Source organism: Xylaria bambusicola (assembly GCF_022495145.1).
Source record: "Xylaria bambusicola strain CBS 139988 unplaced genomic scaffold F5B22scaffold_4, whole genome shotgun sequence".
Taxonomy (NCBI): domain Eukaryota; kingdom Fungi; phylum Ascomycota; class Sordariomycetes; order Xylariales; family Xylariaceae; genus Xylaria; species Xylaria bambusicola.
The window spans coordinates 53,340-66,311 of NW_025953557.1; the positions used below are offsets into that span (position 1 = coordinate 53,340).

At 50.4% G+C, this 12,972-nt stretch overlaps 3 protein-coding genes across 3 annotated transcripts; 1 reads left to right on the forward strand and 2 right to left on the reverse strand.

The window, feature by feature from the left end:
• The first annotated feature begins 5,209 nt into the window (after positions 1–5,209).
• On the forward strand, positions 5,210–8,069 carry F5B22DRAFT_333161 (fungal-specific transcription factor domain-containing protein). Its single transcript, XM_047970821.1, has 2 exons — positions 5,210–6,285; positions 6,344–8,069. The coding sequence occupies exons 1-2, from the start codon at positions 5,373–5,375 to the stop codon at positions 7,966–7,968; spliced, it is 2,538 nt and encodes an 845-aa protein (XP_047834671.1). The 5' UTR covers positions 5,210–5,372; the 3' UTR covers positions 7,969–8,069.
• F5B22DRAFT_333170 (uncharacterized protein) lies at positions 8,069–8,474 on the reverse strand. Its single transcript, XM_047970822.1, has one exon. It carries the CDS (start codon positions 8,371–8,373, stop codon positions 8,170–8,172), a length of 204 nt encoding a protein of 67 aa, XP_047834672.1. The 5' UTR covers positions 8,374–8,474; the 3' UTR covers positions 8,069–8,169.
• A 40-nt stretch (positions 8,475–8,514) lies between these two features.
• F5B22DRAFT_333188 (uncharacterized protein) lies at positions 8,515–9,620 on the reverse strand. The gene has a single exon (XM_047970823.1). The coding sequence runs from the start codon at positions 9,135–9,137 to the stop codon at positions 8,571–8,573; it is 567 nt and encodes a 188-aa protein (XP_047834673.1). The 5' UTR covers positions 9,138–9,620; the 3' UTR covers positions 8,515–8,570.
• Between the last annotated feature and the right edge of the window lie 3,352 nt (positions 9,621–12,972).

Consider the following 12,972-nt stretch of genomic DNA (forward strand, 5'->3'; position numbering starts at 1 on the left):
AGGCAAGTAATAACCAGATGGTAGCCATTGCGACTGTGTTGTGAGAGTAGAACACGCAATTGGATGAGAGCGGGACGCGACGGAGCACGGATTCCTTCGAGACCAACAGGAGAATCTACCGAGGCTGTCAGGGGTACCGCTCATCTTTACCGACCAAGCTTTAGCTTAGATGACTTAGTGTCTCCCGTGCGACTTGACGTCCGTCAGCTTCATATTGCTGACAACCGACCTTGATGCAGTTATACCAAGGAACTATCTCGTGATTACTGTCGCCCACTGACAAAGACACTCAAGTAGCGTAGAGCGCGCCCACCATATTCGACGCGCACATACATGTTGCGTGATTATCGTATATTAACATCATGGCGTCAGTATCTCGTCAGCTCGCGGGACATCGACAGCATGTTCAACACAGAACTAACTAGCTATCAAGAGCAGCGCTAGCCATCATATACAAGCCGTGATATAGTGCCTACCTGAGGCCGCTCACTCGCTGCTTAGGTAGACAGCGTGACTAGTCTATATTAATTGCACACCGTTCGTTTGGCCTCCTGATAGCGAAAGGAGAATGCGCTGGTTCTGTCTAGGCTTACTTATGTATGACAATGGTGTGTGCCTGAAGTGGACTTCCTCCATAACCTTAGAAGTTCAAAGCGAGCTTACCAACATCGCAGGCCAGAAGAAGCAGGAGTACCGTGTAGTCAAGCTGTATACTGCCGGCCCTTCAAAACTAGAATTAATATATTGCGTATGACGTTCCAACGTTAGAAGCCCAAAGGCTGCTACGTCGGTCAGTGCACCGCGTACATACTACCTAGTGTAGGCTCTTATCGCCATCATTACTCCTTTTGGCCAGAAAAGTAATAAGAACAAGGTGATATAGGTAATAAGACTGGTGCTGTTATTTTCGCAAGTCGACAGACAAGCACACCATCCATCAAAATGTTGAAGAGCTAAGCTATGTTTCTGAAGATGGTGAACAGGCATGTCTCTTTCATGTGAAGGCGTCAAATGACCCTGCTCCTGCTTAGGTCGGTCTGGATGAACACCTGATTTTAGCCTCCTGGATAGCTGCAAACCCTCCGAATAGCTGTTGTGGGGTAGCACAGGTCCTGTCGACATGACATTGTAACCTCCAGCATCGGCATCTACAACAGCTCGAGATGCTACTACGTAGTAGGTACCACATATTGTAGATATCTATATACGTAGCCACCCGCGTACATACATACATACATACGCTTTGTACAGTAGCCGGATATCGTGCGACATGGTCCAATCTCTAAAAGTAGGCATCTCTCTTGTTGCACGGTTGTTCGTTCTATGGCATAGTAACATGATGAGTAACACTCTTTTCAGTTATAGTGTGCCTGCTGTATATTGCAGAGTGCAAATACCAAGTAGGTGGGTATTCCGTTGTCAAGTTGAGGTGGGCTGTCAACAGTAAGCATCACCATCGCCCTTCGACCTGTGTCCAAGCTAAACGGGTTATCTCGCGAGTGGGCGTGCCAAGACATGGGAGCCCATCGACGCTAGAAAACACACTCGTAGCGCGTCAAAACTGCGTGTTCACGGAACAGCCTCTTGCTGACCACTGGGTAGGTAGGTAAGTGGAAGGAAACAATACCATTGATCCTCGAACTGGCACGATGTTCTGTTCATTGTGTGCTGAGCATCGTCGTGTTACCCAGTTGCTTGCTGTAAGTAAAGTTACTGATACCAGTCACCAGCCTAGACCGTCTCTGAGACAGGACCCCCGAAGATCACTAACACCCGCTATCTCACCACAGATACTGCACGGGGAATGGTGTGCCGCTTAACCGACAGCTTAACCGATGAGGCTTTGGGATCTTCGCTGCAAGGCGGTGGTTGTGACAGCTCAGAATCGAACGTTGCAGATAGCTACACCCATACCTAGCGCTGTACCGTAGACACGATCCAATGCGACTTAATAGATATGTAAAGTTATAGTGTAGGTACACAGCTTGCTGCTACTGCTTGTGGAGGCTGATAGAATGGTGGTGGCAGTGGTGGATGGATGGGCATGTCTCTATCCACACGCGCGGAATAAGGCCACCGCTCGACAGACAGAACACATGCCATCCATCATACACTATCTTTATCCCACCTACCATGATGACACTGCGTCGTCAAATCCCGATCAGTGCATTGTCACGAAGGGCACTCACTCATCGAGGATAGTTGAAACAAACCGTGCAAATAATAGCAGTGTAGGCTTCAGGGTTGGACTACAAGATAGACCCCTTCTCCAGTTCCAATTACGTCGGTCGAGAATGCGACGATCTCGGATGCTTAATCTAGGTGTAGTGTAGGCTGCCAGGGATGCCCTAAGCTCGCTGTGGCCACTGCACCTGATTGTGAATCCTATCGCGCAAAGCCGCTTCTAATGTTAGCTCAACGGGGGTTCGAACAGCACGGCGACACCGCCACGATTCTCCCTCTTCTCCGATCTCTGCTGTCCCGACATGTTGAAAATACTACTTACAGTACGATTGTAGTTACTAAGTAAGGACCGCCCCGCTCCCCAGCGCCCACACCGACTTGCCAGGAAGAATAAAGATGCTGGTGATGTTTCACCTCTCGTACGAATGGCGTAAATGTAGAATCCTAGGGGGGCGACTGAGGATTTTGTCTGGCCATTGATGAGGCTGTGCGATATGATCTCAGAAGCAAAAAAGCAAACAGCCGAGGCATTGACGAATCTCCGGCGTGAGGCCGAGTCAATTTGGCAAGACTCGAAGGAATCTCTTTTTGCAAGCAGTACCCGGTGGGATCGAGAGAATGCATTTCTCTACTACAGTATGTACTTATGATCGATCCATCATCGTGTTCGCTATATCCCGCCCGGTGGCGCTTCAGTTTTGGGCATTCTTCACCCAGCCAGAGTCAGGGGTAAGGCGGGCCATAGCCAGCATAAGGCGGAAGCAAAACATCAATTATCCAAGATGCGCACTAGGGTTGGTCCGCACAGATCACTCTGCGATACAGAAAATAGAAATAAAACACCGATTGGAAACAGCCTGGCCATTCCAAATATGCTGGGGCCGTAAATTTAGATGACTCCGTTACGAAGTATACAGCAGCCCTCTCTGATAGAGAAGCCTGTCATGTGAGTCTGTAAGTAGGTATCTACAGTACGGCAGCGCAGCAACACCAACCACCACCGTAGAGCGACGCACCGCATGTAGTCAAAGATATAGTGACGCACACCATGATATGTTAGTCAGGTAGATTATCGCGGATCTGTTTGCACCCTGCAAGTATATTTTGAACATGGACAGCGGCAAGATATATCTCCACCACGGTACCTGTGTGTCACCCTTAGCACAATGGATTCGTGTAGTCCGTCGAATCGAGGTGGGCAGAAGGAACAAGACGAAAGGCAACCGTGACAATTCCTACCAATACGCTCAATACCGACTGTCCCTGTCTGCTAGCAGCAGTCGTGTCATCAGCCACACCTCGGCACCCTCCTGCTTGCTCTGGTGTGCCTATTCCTCCCGTCCCCTGACCATCCCCCCAACACCACCAAAGGCGCTTCTCCGGTTTATCTCCCAGGCCCAGCGCCAGCATTGGACAAGGCACCAAGTGCCAAGCGCCAGTGAGAACAGGATCTCAGCATTGCAGTACCGACGTCCGGCTAGTAGGCACCGAAATCATGAATACGGCACTTCAGTCAAGTTCTGTACTACTGTACTGTATAGCAAGTACGTAGCTGTGAATGTTGATGCATACCTCACAGAAGTTTCTTGGTTGGTTTTGTCCCGTGGCATTACCTAGGTATCATCACTATGGGCCTCAACCTCTAACACCTGGGTACATACTCGTGCCTCTGCCGCCACCTCTGCATACCAAGTACATCGTGTCTGTCTGTCTGTCTGTCTGTCTGTCTGTATGTAAGTAAGCAGGCAGACAGGCAAGCAAGCAGGTACGCCACCACAAATACTTTATACTATGTACTATGTACTCTAGGTATGTAGGTAGAGGTGGAGAAGTGGGAGGAGCGTGCCTAGCGCGGAGTGACCAAGCACCATGGTACTTACCTAGTAGTATGTAGGTACCTGCGATCAAGTCTCTGCAGCCAACCCCCCGGCTCTGCATCGTACGCTACCTAGGTACCTACTTAGCTTCCCTAGCACAGCGCTAGTCCGCTAAGGTAGACCTGCAGGCCCCCCCGGTCGCCGTTCTCTTTGACAAGTACCCAGGTACCGATGCCGCTGCCCACCTGGACGCCGCTCTTCTGAGTCGCCTCTGATTCGCTCCCCTCGCCTGGGTTAGACGTGCGTCCCCCCCCCGAAGCCCTCCCCTCCCAAATCTTGATCTCACGAGTCTACCGACTGAGATACTTGCTGGATGGCGGCCCTGCCGCAGGTTCGCCATCTCATCTACCCAGCCTACATATCATACTTCGTACAGGACCTAGACACCTACCCTGCCATATCTGACTTGCCCATCGCGTCCTGTTTCCGCGAGCCACTGATCGGGCTCCGCTGTCCAGACACAAGGGACACAGAAGGCACAAGACCAGGCTCCCCCTTGTTCTCGTCTCCTGCACCAGTGGGCCCCTGTCGACCCTGGCAATTCATCCTGGCTCCTCTGGAGAGGGTTGGTGGGCTCTCGATGGGCCAGAGGGCGACGCTACAGTAGCCCACCTACGTTAGTGGGCAAGGACTGGCCTCGGAGCAAGAGTGCGAGGGTCTTGCATGTGTACCTGGGTACCTTTTCTCTCAGTGCCTCCTCTCCTAGTGCTCCTAGTGCTCCTCCTCCTCCTCCTCCTCCTCCTCTTCTTCTCTGCCGTTACCTCGCGCGCGCTAGACGAGAGACGGGTGGGGCGTTGGCTGTTGATGGAGGCGTTGCTTGTTTCCTACACTACACCACACTATCTGCGCTAGTGGTGTTGTGAGCAGACAGGTACAACGGCATGGATGGCCCTTGGCCCATTCCACCCTTGTCGGCCATGTAGCCATGTACTGGTAGCCATGTCCATGTTCATTCATGTTCATGGGGCATCGAGCATGGGGCATGGGGGGTTAAAGCGACGAGGGCGAGGGAGAGCACGCATCTCGACTTATATCTGAAGCCCAGCGCTCACGTCCCATCTCCGAGTTCCCCTTCTCGTGCAGTGGTTATATGACCTCCTCCTCCCGAGTCTTGTCATTCTGATTTTTCCATATTAAACGCCATTTACCCACACCAGTCAACTTGCTTGCTGTTAATGGCCCAGATCCCTTAGTCCTTGCTTGAGCCAAAGACTACACTACATCTTCGAATTTACCCACACGGCGTGCTTGCTCGAAAGCACGTTACATCTCTCCGATTTTAACACTATACTACTTTGACACTCTGCAAACATGACTGTTTCCGGCCCTCCACAGTCGAACTCGACCAAGGACGCACAGGCGGCCCGTAAGCGCAGGAGACGGGCCCCCGCCGGGGGAGCTGCAGATGACTGCTTTACATGCATCAAGAGGAACACAAAATGCGACCGCCGGAGACCATACTGCTCGCAATGTCTAGAAATAGGAAATGAGTGCTCCGGTTACAAGACTCAGCTAACTTGGGGAGTTGGAGTGGCGAGTCGGGGCAAGCTTCGAGGTCTCTCGTTGCCTATTGCCAAGGCGCCCCCTGTTGCGCCTGTATCTAAGAAGTCGGTTACGCGGGCGAGAGCAAGCTCTGCTGTAACCCCGAACCAATGGAGGGATACGGAGGAGGCTGCGCGGAGACAACACCAACGAGATGGAGTCGAGATTGGCGTACATCATGTCACCTCCGTCCCTACCACTCCCTACGGAACATACCCAGACTATCCTAGATTTTCACAGGCTGAGCCTCCTGTGACGGTAGCGCACACGACATGGGGCAGTCTTCCAGCCTACGCCGGGCACATGAGCCCCCATGAGCACTCAAGATACCATAAGCTTAACACCACCCTGAACCACTATCCCATCATGAGTGAGCCACTGTCTTCGTCAGTTGACTCCCTCAGCGATGTGGACTACACCTTGTCCCCGATGGCACATACGTTCCCACGGGAAGAAGTGCCATTCATGCACAGTCCAACCCTCATCTACGAGAATTATACCAGCCAGAGCTCCCCTGTACCGCATAGCCCCGCTTCTGCCATCGTGATTGATCAACGGGCGCCAACGTCCTGCCCGAGCCTCGTATACGCGCCGTCAGAGCACAGCTCTAGTCTTGGCTCGCACCCCGACTCTTTCGAGCCTCATATGGGCTCAAGGCTGATGTCCGACAGCGACGCGTTGAGTAAGAGCTACTTCTAAAACCCGTGTTGCTGGAGCCGCGGTGACTGACGGTTGCTTAGGCGTCCCGGAGATGGATTCGTATAGCACCAGCCCGCACTCGACAGGGACGCCATTCTGGGCTCCTTCGAACTCTCGAGATGACGATACGAGCTCTCATTACGGATTGGAAACCTCGAGTCTTCCACATCCCTCCTATGAGAACCACACGCTACAGGTTAGCCCTGATCTCATTAATAAAGTGCCATTCTTTATGGACTACTACGAAAACATCATGTGCCCATCATTAGTGCTCATTGATGGGCCTAATAACCCCTATCGAGATCATATCCTACGGCTAGCGTCGAGTAGTCGAAGCCTCCAACATGCCATCTGTGCCCTATCCGCCTGTAATCTGAGGATGAAGAGAAGGCTAAGTCTCGGTCAACACACCAGGAACTCCCCGTTGGCGGCGACAGAAAATGGTGGCACTGAGCATGTCTCCGATCCCGACGATCGCTCCCTATCAGAAGAACACGACCACCGCAACCTCGCCGTTTATCTGTTAAATGTGCAACTCAACGACCCAGCTAAAGCGTGCCATGATTCGGTGTTGGCCACTATTTTGCTGCTCTGTCACTACCGAATGGTTGAGTCTGGGGTGGCTAAATTCCAGACTCAATTCGCTGGGGTGAAGAAGATTCTGTCCATGCGAAACTCGGTTGGCTTGCAAGGTTCCCGCCAGTCTGCGTGGATGGAAGCCATCTTTACCTATTTTGACTCGATTTCCGCGAGCATCAATAACCGAGAAGCCCAATTGACCACCACCTTCTTCGGGATGTCTGCAGAAGCCAAACTATTGCCACCCGGTGCCGAAAACATAGTTGGCTGCGATCGTGAGCTTTTCCAGACGATCCATAAACTAGGACGCCTCAATCTGTTGTCCCAAAACCGACCAATTCAGAGCGCGGTCGGCACACCCAGCGACCGGGGTGAAACCCCAACTACTTTTTCTCCTCTAGGCTCACCTTCGGCACATAATCTGAAGCAGGAGCCCGGAAGTTTCTTTGGTACAACACATCGCTACGACGGTAATGGATTTGCGACCAAGTTTGACGACGAGGAAATATTCTCCGCTGGTCTTGGCTCACCAACCTCTGATGACCACCGCTCCTATTTTTGGCGAGAGTGGAAGGAAGCCCATACAGCCCTCCAAGCTTGGGAATTCGATACCCAACGCCTAGTCGCTACTCTTCCCAGCTCGGCGTCTCAGAACCAGATCCGTGATCTCAACTTTCTATCAGAAGCATTCCGCTATGCTGCCTTGTTATATATCGAACGTTTAGCATCACCGAATATCCCCTCCAACCACAATAACTTCCGCAACCTCGTGAGCCAGGTGATCTACTATGCCACCTCGCTCGACGCCGGGAGTGGCGCCGAAAAGTTTTTGCTTTGGCCACTTTTTGTCGCAGGCAGCGAATGTGTCAATGAACTACAGCAGAACATTGTGCGCAACAAGTGCCGCGACATAATGGCTCGCAGTGGCTATATGAATAACATGGCAGCCATGGACGTGTTGGAGCGCGTTTGGCGCACCAACGATGTTGCAAAGCCCGGTAGCAAGCTGGGCATTCGGGCAGGACCATTTAACTGGACACCATATATAGGCGGTCCTGGTATCGAGACCGAATGGATGATGTTTTAGGAAACATCTTCGTTATTCGTTTATCTATTTTTTTTAAACCTCTGTTGCAGCATTATCTGCAAGGCGAGGCTATCTCACAATGTTTGACTAACAGGCGATCATGGGCATGGAGTTTTGTTTGGTCTTTTGGTATTCCCGCTGTGAATTATTTGATGTTGAGCATTTTCCATTTCTATTTTCAATTCTGTTCTCTCGTTGATATTATAAGTTTTTCTTGTCACGACTTTGTACAATATCAATCACGCATGGGTTATCATAGGGATGGGTTCTTGAGACGGGCGGATTCACAACGGCTTTGGAAAACGGGTTACATGATGCGGATTCTGTATTTATGTATGTATGTGTGTATGCTACGAGGATTTGGAAGAAGGGTTGTGACGAAGATGACAACGAGACTTGGAGCATATACTACCTCAGCTGACAATGAAGATATCGTCACGATCTTACGCATGCAAAACCTGACCATTCTATGATTTCTGCTTGCCTTTGTGAGTTGAGGTGGTTGCGCTCTCTGTATGTGAAAAAATGCTCTCTTTATTTTCAAAGTAGACATGGGCACATGAACAACCATCCCGTCCTCTGGGATCTGCGATCCTTTGACCTTAGACGTCATGCTGTCGGGCTATCAAATAAGCGAACCACTCGACTTCTAGGTTCATATCTACGTAGTTGACCAACAGAGTACATCTCACAATAACAGGTTTCCTAGTTTTCAGACATGCACGCAACCATATCTTGAAAATGGGCACGATCCTGAAGTATATTTGTCTAGATATACAGATGGATAGGACCGGGAAAACTTCCCTTCCCACGATCTGCGTGGTGTCTTGATATGATATATACAATAGCATATTAAAGATTGCACTCCGCCATGCTGTCTGCCTAAGTAATGGAGGAGTGGTCCAGTGTGAGTATATGGACAGACATGTCCCTGAGCCAAGGGGGGGTGTGGGAGCCGCTACGTAGAATCGAATAACATGACGGCTTTCACCCTTTGATACCAAAAGTTCATTATTCATTTTGTTTGTTAAGAGGAGGAGATAGGTATCTGATTGTGAGATAGAGGTAGTACATACATACATACGATACGCATACCTAGAGGGACAGACAAGGAATGTCTTTTCCCCCACACCCACACCAACGCCCAATGCAGCAAGCGCCAGATTCATGGGTTTAGGTCGTAAAAGGATTCCCGTGCCGCACGACTTGCCTACCTACATACGCTTGTTTGCCTCTTCTCGCTCGTATCGCAGCTGCAGTACACCAATAGGTGTGGTAGGTGTACTTACAGGAGATATGGGGAGGGGGGAGGTGTGGGTAGTGTGTTGTACCGGCAGACAGGCACATGTAGATCCGCTTCGCCCGATGATCAAGTAGAAATTCTGTCGATCTACAGTAGGTAGGCTACGGTACCTGTCGCCTGTGTACATCCCAAGCCACAGGGCGGAAATAAAGCGTCACGGCCACTCATGTCTTTGCTGGTGCCGAGGTACAAGGGGCCATGGACTGCCTGTGATACCGATGTTTGAGTAACCTCTTCCTACCTTTTACAACCATTTGCAGTGCTGTATATCTTAGATGCGTAGTCTTATACGTCTGACTACATCGACAGCAGCATGTTGAGGCTGCTCAAGGATATGTACACTGCAATGTGCTATGCAGCGCCGTCAGTCGAGCCAACAACCATGTTTCAAAGAGGCACGCCGCGGAAAGCGGAAAGACCAGGAAGGATTCGTACAATGGTGAAGTGGTGTGAACAACAAAGTTCTGACCTGCTTAGATGGATCTCGAGACCTAATACTGCATGTACGGTCCCGGTTGTAGAGTCAGGTAACCCCGCCCTTGCGGCACGGCACGGCGCGTTATGTGAGGCCTATCAATAAGTCCTTCTTTGCCACAGCATCCCTCCTTCGTAGGTATGGAGTGCCTACCTAACCTATCTAGATGCCACACAAGACATATCCGTACAGCGAGTACTCTATGGGTACGACTTTACGGTAATATCCATACGAATGAATTATATTCATCTCACCTCACCTCACCGAGATAGTGTTGGTTGGCTGTTGCTGTTTGTTGCGTGGGATGAGTGCTGGCTCACGTCAGCAGCCTTGTTGGCTTTGCCCTCTTTCAAGCTCTGCGTTGCTGAGATTTGAATGCGGTGCGGTGATGGATGCCTATTTGGCCTAACCTAGGTTGTATGTATGTATTTATCCCCTTTTGTCAAAAGGCTCTTTTTTTCATGCGAAAGCGCGCATACCGCCCACTTACTTCATACCTACCTATATAGTATGCTATGGTATAGTTGGTATTGCAATACCAGGATATATATATATATATAAATATATATGTAGATAAAACATATCGGTGTAGTCCGGGAGAGAGGCGCATACTCAAATGCGATTGGTCGATCGTGGTCTGTTGGGGCGGCTCACCTTGATGCAAGAACGGGTTCACCGTCCCGTCTCCGATAGGTAAGGGTCGTGAGGTACCGTAGGTGAGGTAGGTGAGCTGGTTTCATGTATTGGGCACATTGGGATACTAAGCCATGTATCTGTTTATGATTCGAGCTGGCTCGTCCCATGGCACCATACAATGCTAGCTGGCGCCAGCATGAAGATAGGACTAACTGACTGACCGAGGAATAAACGAGCACTTGCTTGGTCCGTCGGGTGGCTGGTTCGTTTGGAGGTGTATATACTTATCATGGCGGCGTTTCAAGTCAGTTATTTACTCCAACACCTCGCCTAGATTCCCTTGGTAAATGCCCTAACGCTTGGCCGAGACGCTCAAGTCAAAAACACTTGGGTTTGACTGAGGGAGTATCTGGACGGGAGGTTGGTGATGAGTACGTGGGTGTTCCCAAAGGTACCTGGTTTATATTCTGTTTGTACAGCCCGCCAGGGCAGGATGGACTCAGCAACAGCTCCGGAGTGTGATGGCTACCGTGGCAGCTTTTCCCCGCCGACGTCAGACCTTTCAGAGCCACCAGGACCGTTAGGCTGCCTGTATGAGGCGAGGCAGATACCCAGGGGCGTACAATGAGAGCTGTGCAGTAGGTACACGTACTCAGTTCTCGGTAAGCCTAAACTGAGGGGAGAGCAATTACTGGAGGCGGGGTTAGGAGAGCGAAGCGCGGGCTGCTGTGCAGTAGAAGATCCAAGGCTAATTAAGCCGCCGTGATCACAGAGAGGTGGGCGGCGGAGAAGGAGGATTGGCGGTGTGGACCTTGATGATTCCCATGCTACATGCACAGACATACCAAGTGGAATGGCAAAAGTGCGCGCTTCAACTACACACCTACAAGCCATGTCTAACGCGTAGTACTTGAGTATTGGATATCTATCAAGCCAGGCAAGGTAGCCTATTATACGGGCGATATAAAAAAGAAAGACGTGGGGTTGTACTCTTTTGTAGTGTAGGTATCTACGGTTGAAGTTGTATTACAAGCAGCATGCGTTCATTGGATGGGAAGGCTGGCTCTCCTACGTGATTTGATCATACAAGGGTCTGAAATGGTAGCATCCTCGCTTCTCCGATTATGCTATTGGCGGGTGTCTGCTAGGCATCTAGCTATATTCTCCGACAAGGTTAATGCGAGGATCATAAGACATGCTTGTTGCAGAGCTCTTTCGGAAGGATTTCGCTTCCATTATACCCAGGATGTGCAATAACATGAGTAGATAGGAGGATTACCTAGGTAGTCGCATCGTGATAGTATAGTATGTAGTGTAGGTAGAACAGAGTGACAAGATAGAATCAAAAGACAGAAGGTTCTAGAAAGGCGAGCAGGGAAAATTCTTTGCATCTCATAACTCAAGCAGTGTCGTTCGCAATGGAGGCTTGTCAGTTCTCCCAAGGTGTCATCAAGCTCTGTTTGTCTGCGGGAAAAGCAACACGCCGGCCACCTACCCTCTACATCGTGTCGTCAAGTTCTACGGCTTATCACATTGATCATCGACTGAGAATTCTAGCTATGTAAAAGGGCCTAGAGGTGGGAGATCGGCAAGTTGGTAGCTGCTGAATGTATGACTCTATCCCAATCCCCGATGCATCATTTCCCCCTTGAAGCGGTTGACATTGGGCGCCTGTGGCAGCGAGCCAACGGCAGGCCGGCCAACACCCAGGCACGCCGGAGGAGGTGGAAGAATCGGGATCTAATCTTCGGTCACTGCTACATGGGCTCAGCTCCGACCCCTGCAAAGCTGCATGACATGTTCTGTACATGTAGTCCAGCGGGTACAGCAGAGTTAAAGGAGGCCTAATGCAGGTCTTGCTGTGTGCCCTCTCCTCCCCTGTTACGGTGTAACGCCGTGGTGTTGTGAGGTACACAGCTGCCGATTGGGTTGTTCAACCCCCTCGAGCGCCCCTCTCTCGACGGACGCCTGTACGACTTGTAACGATATCGAACCGGGACCTGTCCACGAAGCTGCACGACCGAACATGGGGTAGAATGGGGGTCAAAACCCATGACAGTAACCTTGCCTAACCATTGAGGGAACATCAGAAGCGAACTAGGTAATCCATTGGTGGATTGTTGTAGAACAAGCATTCTCTCCATGGACCTCAGTAGGCGACGTGCAGATTCCACACCCATCATTCTCGCAGATATGAAATCGCTCAAACCAGATCAGCTGTGTAATTACTAGCGTAGTGATGGGGTTTGCTTGAACACAATCCTAGCCTAGGTATTTCACTTGGATAGTATAATGGCACCGTCACTCTAAAGACATCCTGACACAGGGCTCCAACTATCTTGATGAGGTGTGAAAAGCCGGGTTCTACCGGTGCTTGCTCCAATAGACTGGGCTAGAAGGTGCCCAAAGACGTTACACGGTCCTCTTATCAGTGACGTATCTGGGACTTCTGAGGATGAATGCTTAGTAGCAAAAAAAAGTAAATGTCGCTTTTGTTCTACCAGCGTCTGCTTGAGATACGATGATGGGTGTAGGTAAATGTGACACAACCTAAATGTAAACGACAATTGATTTTGAGTGTGCTACCGTA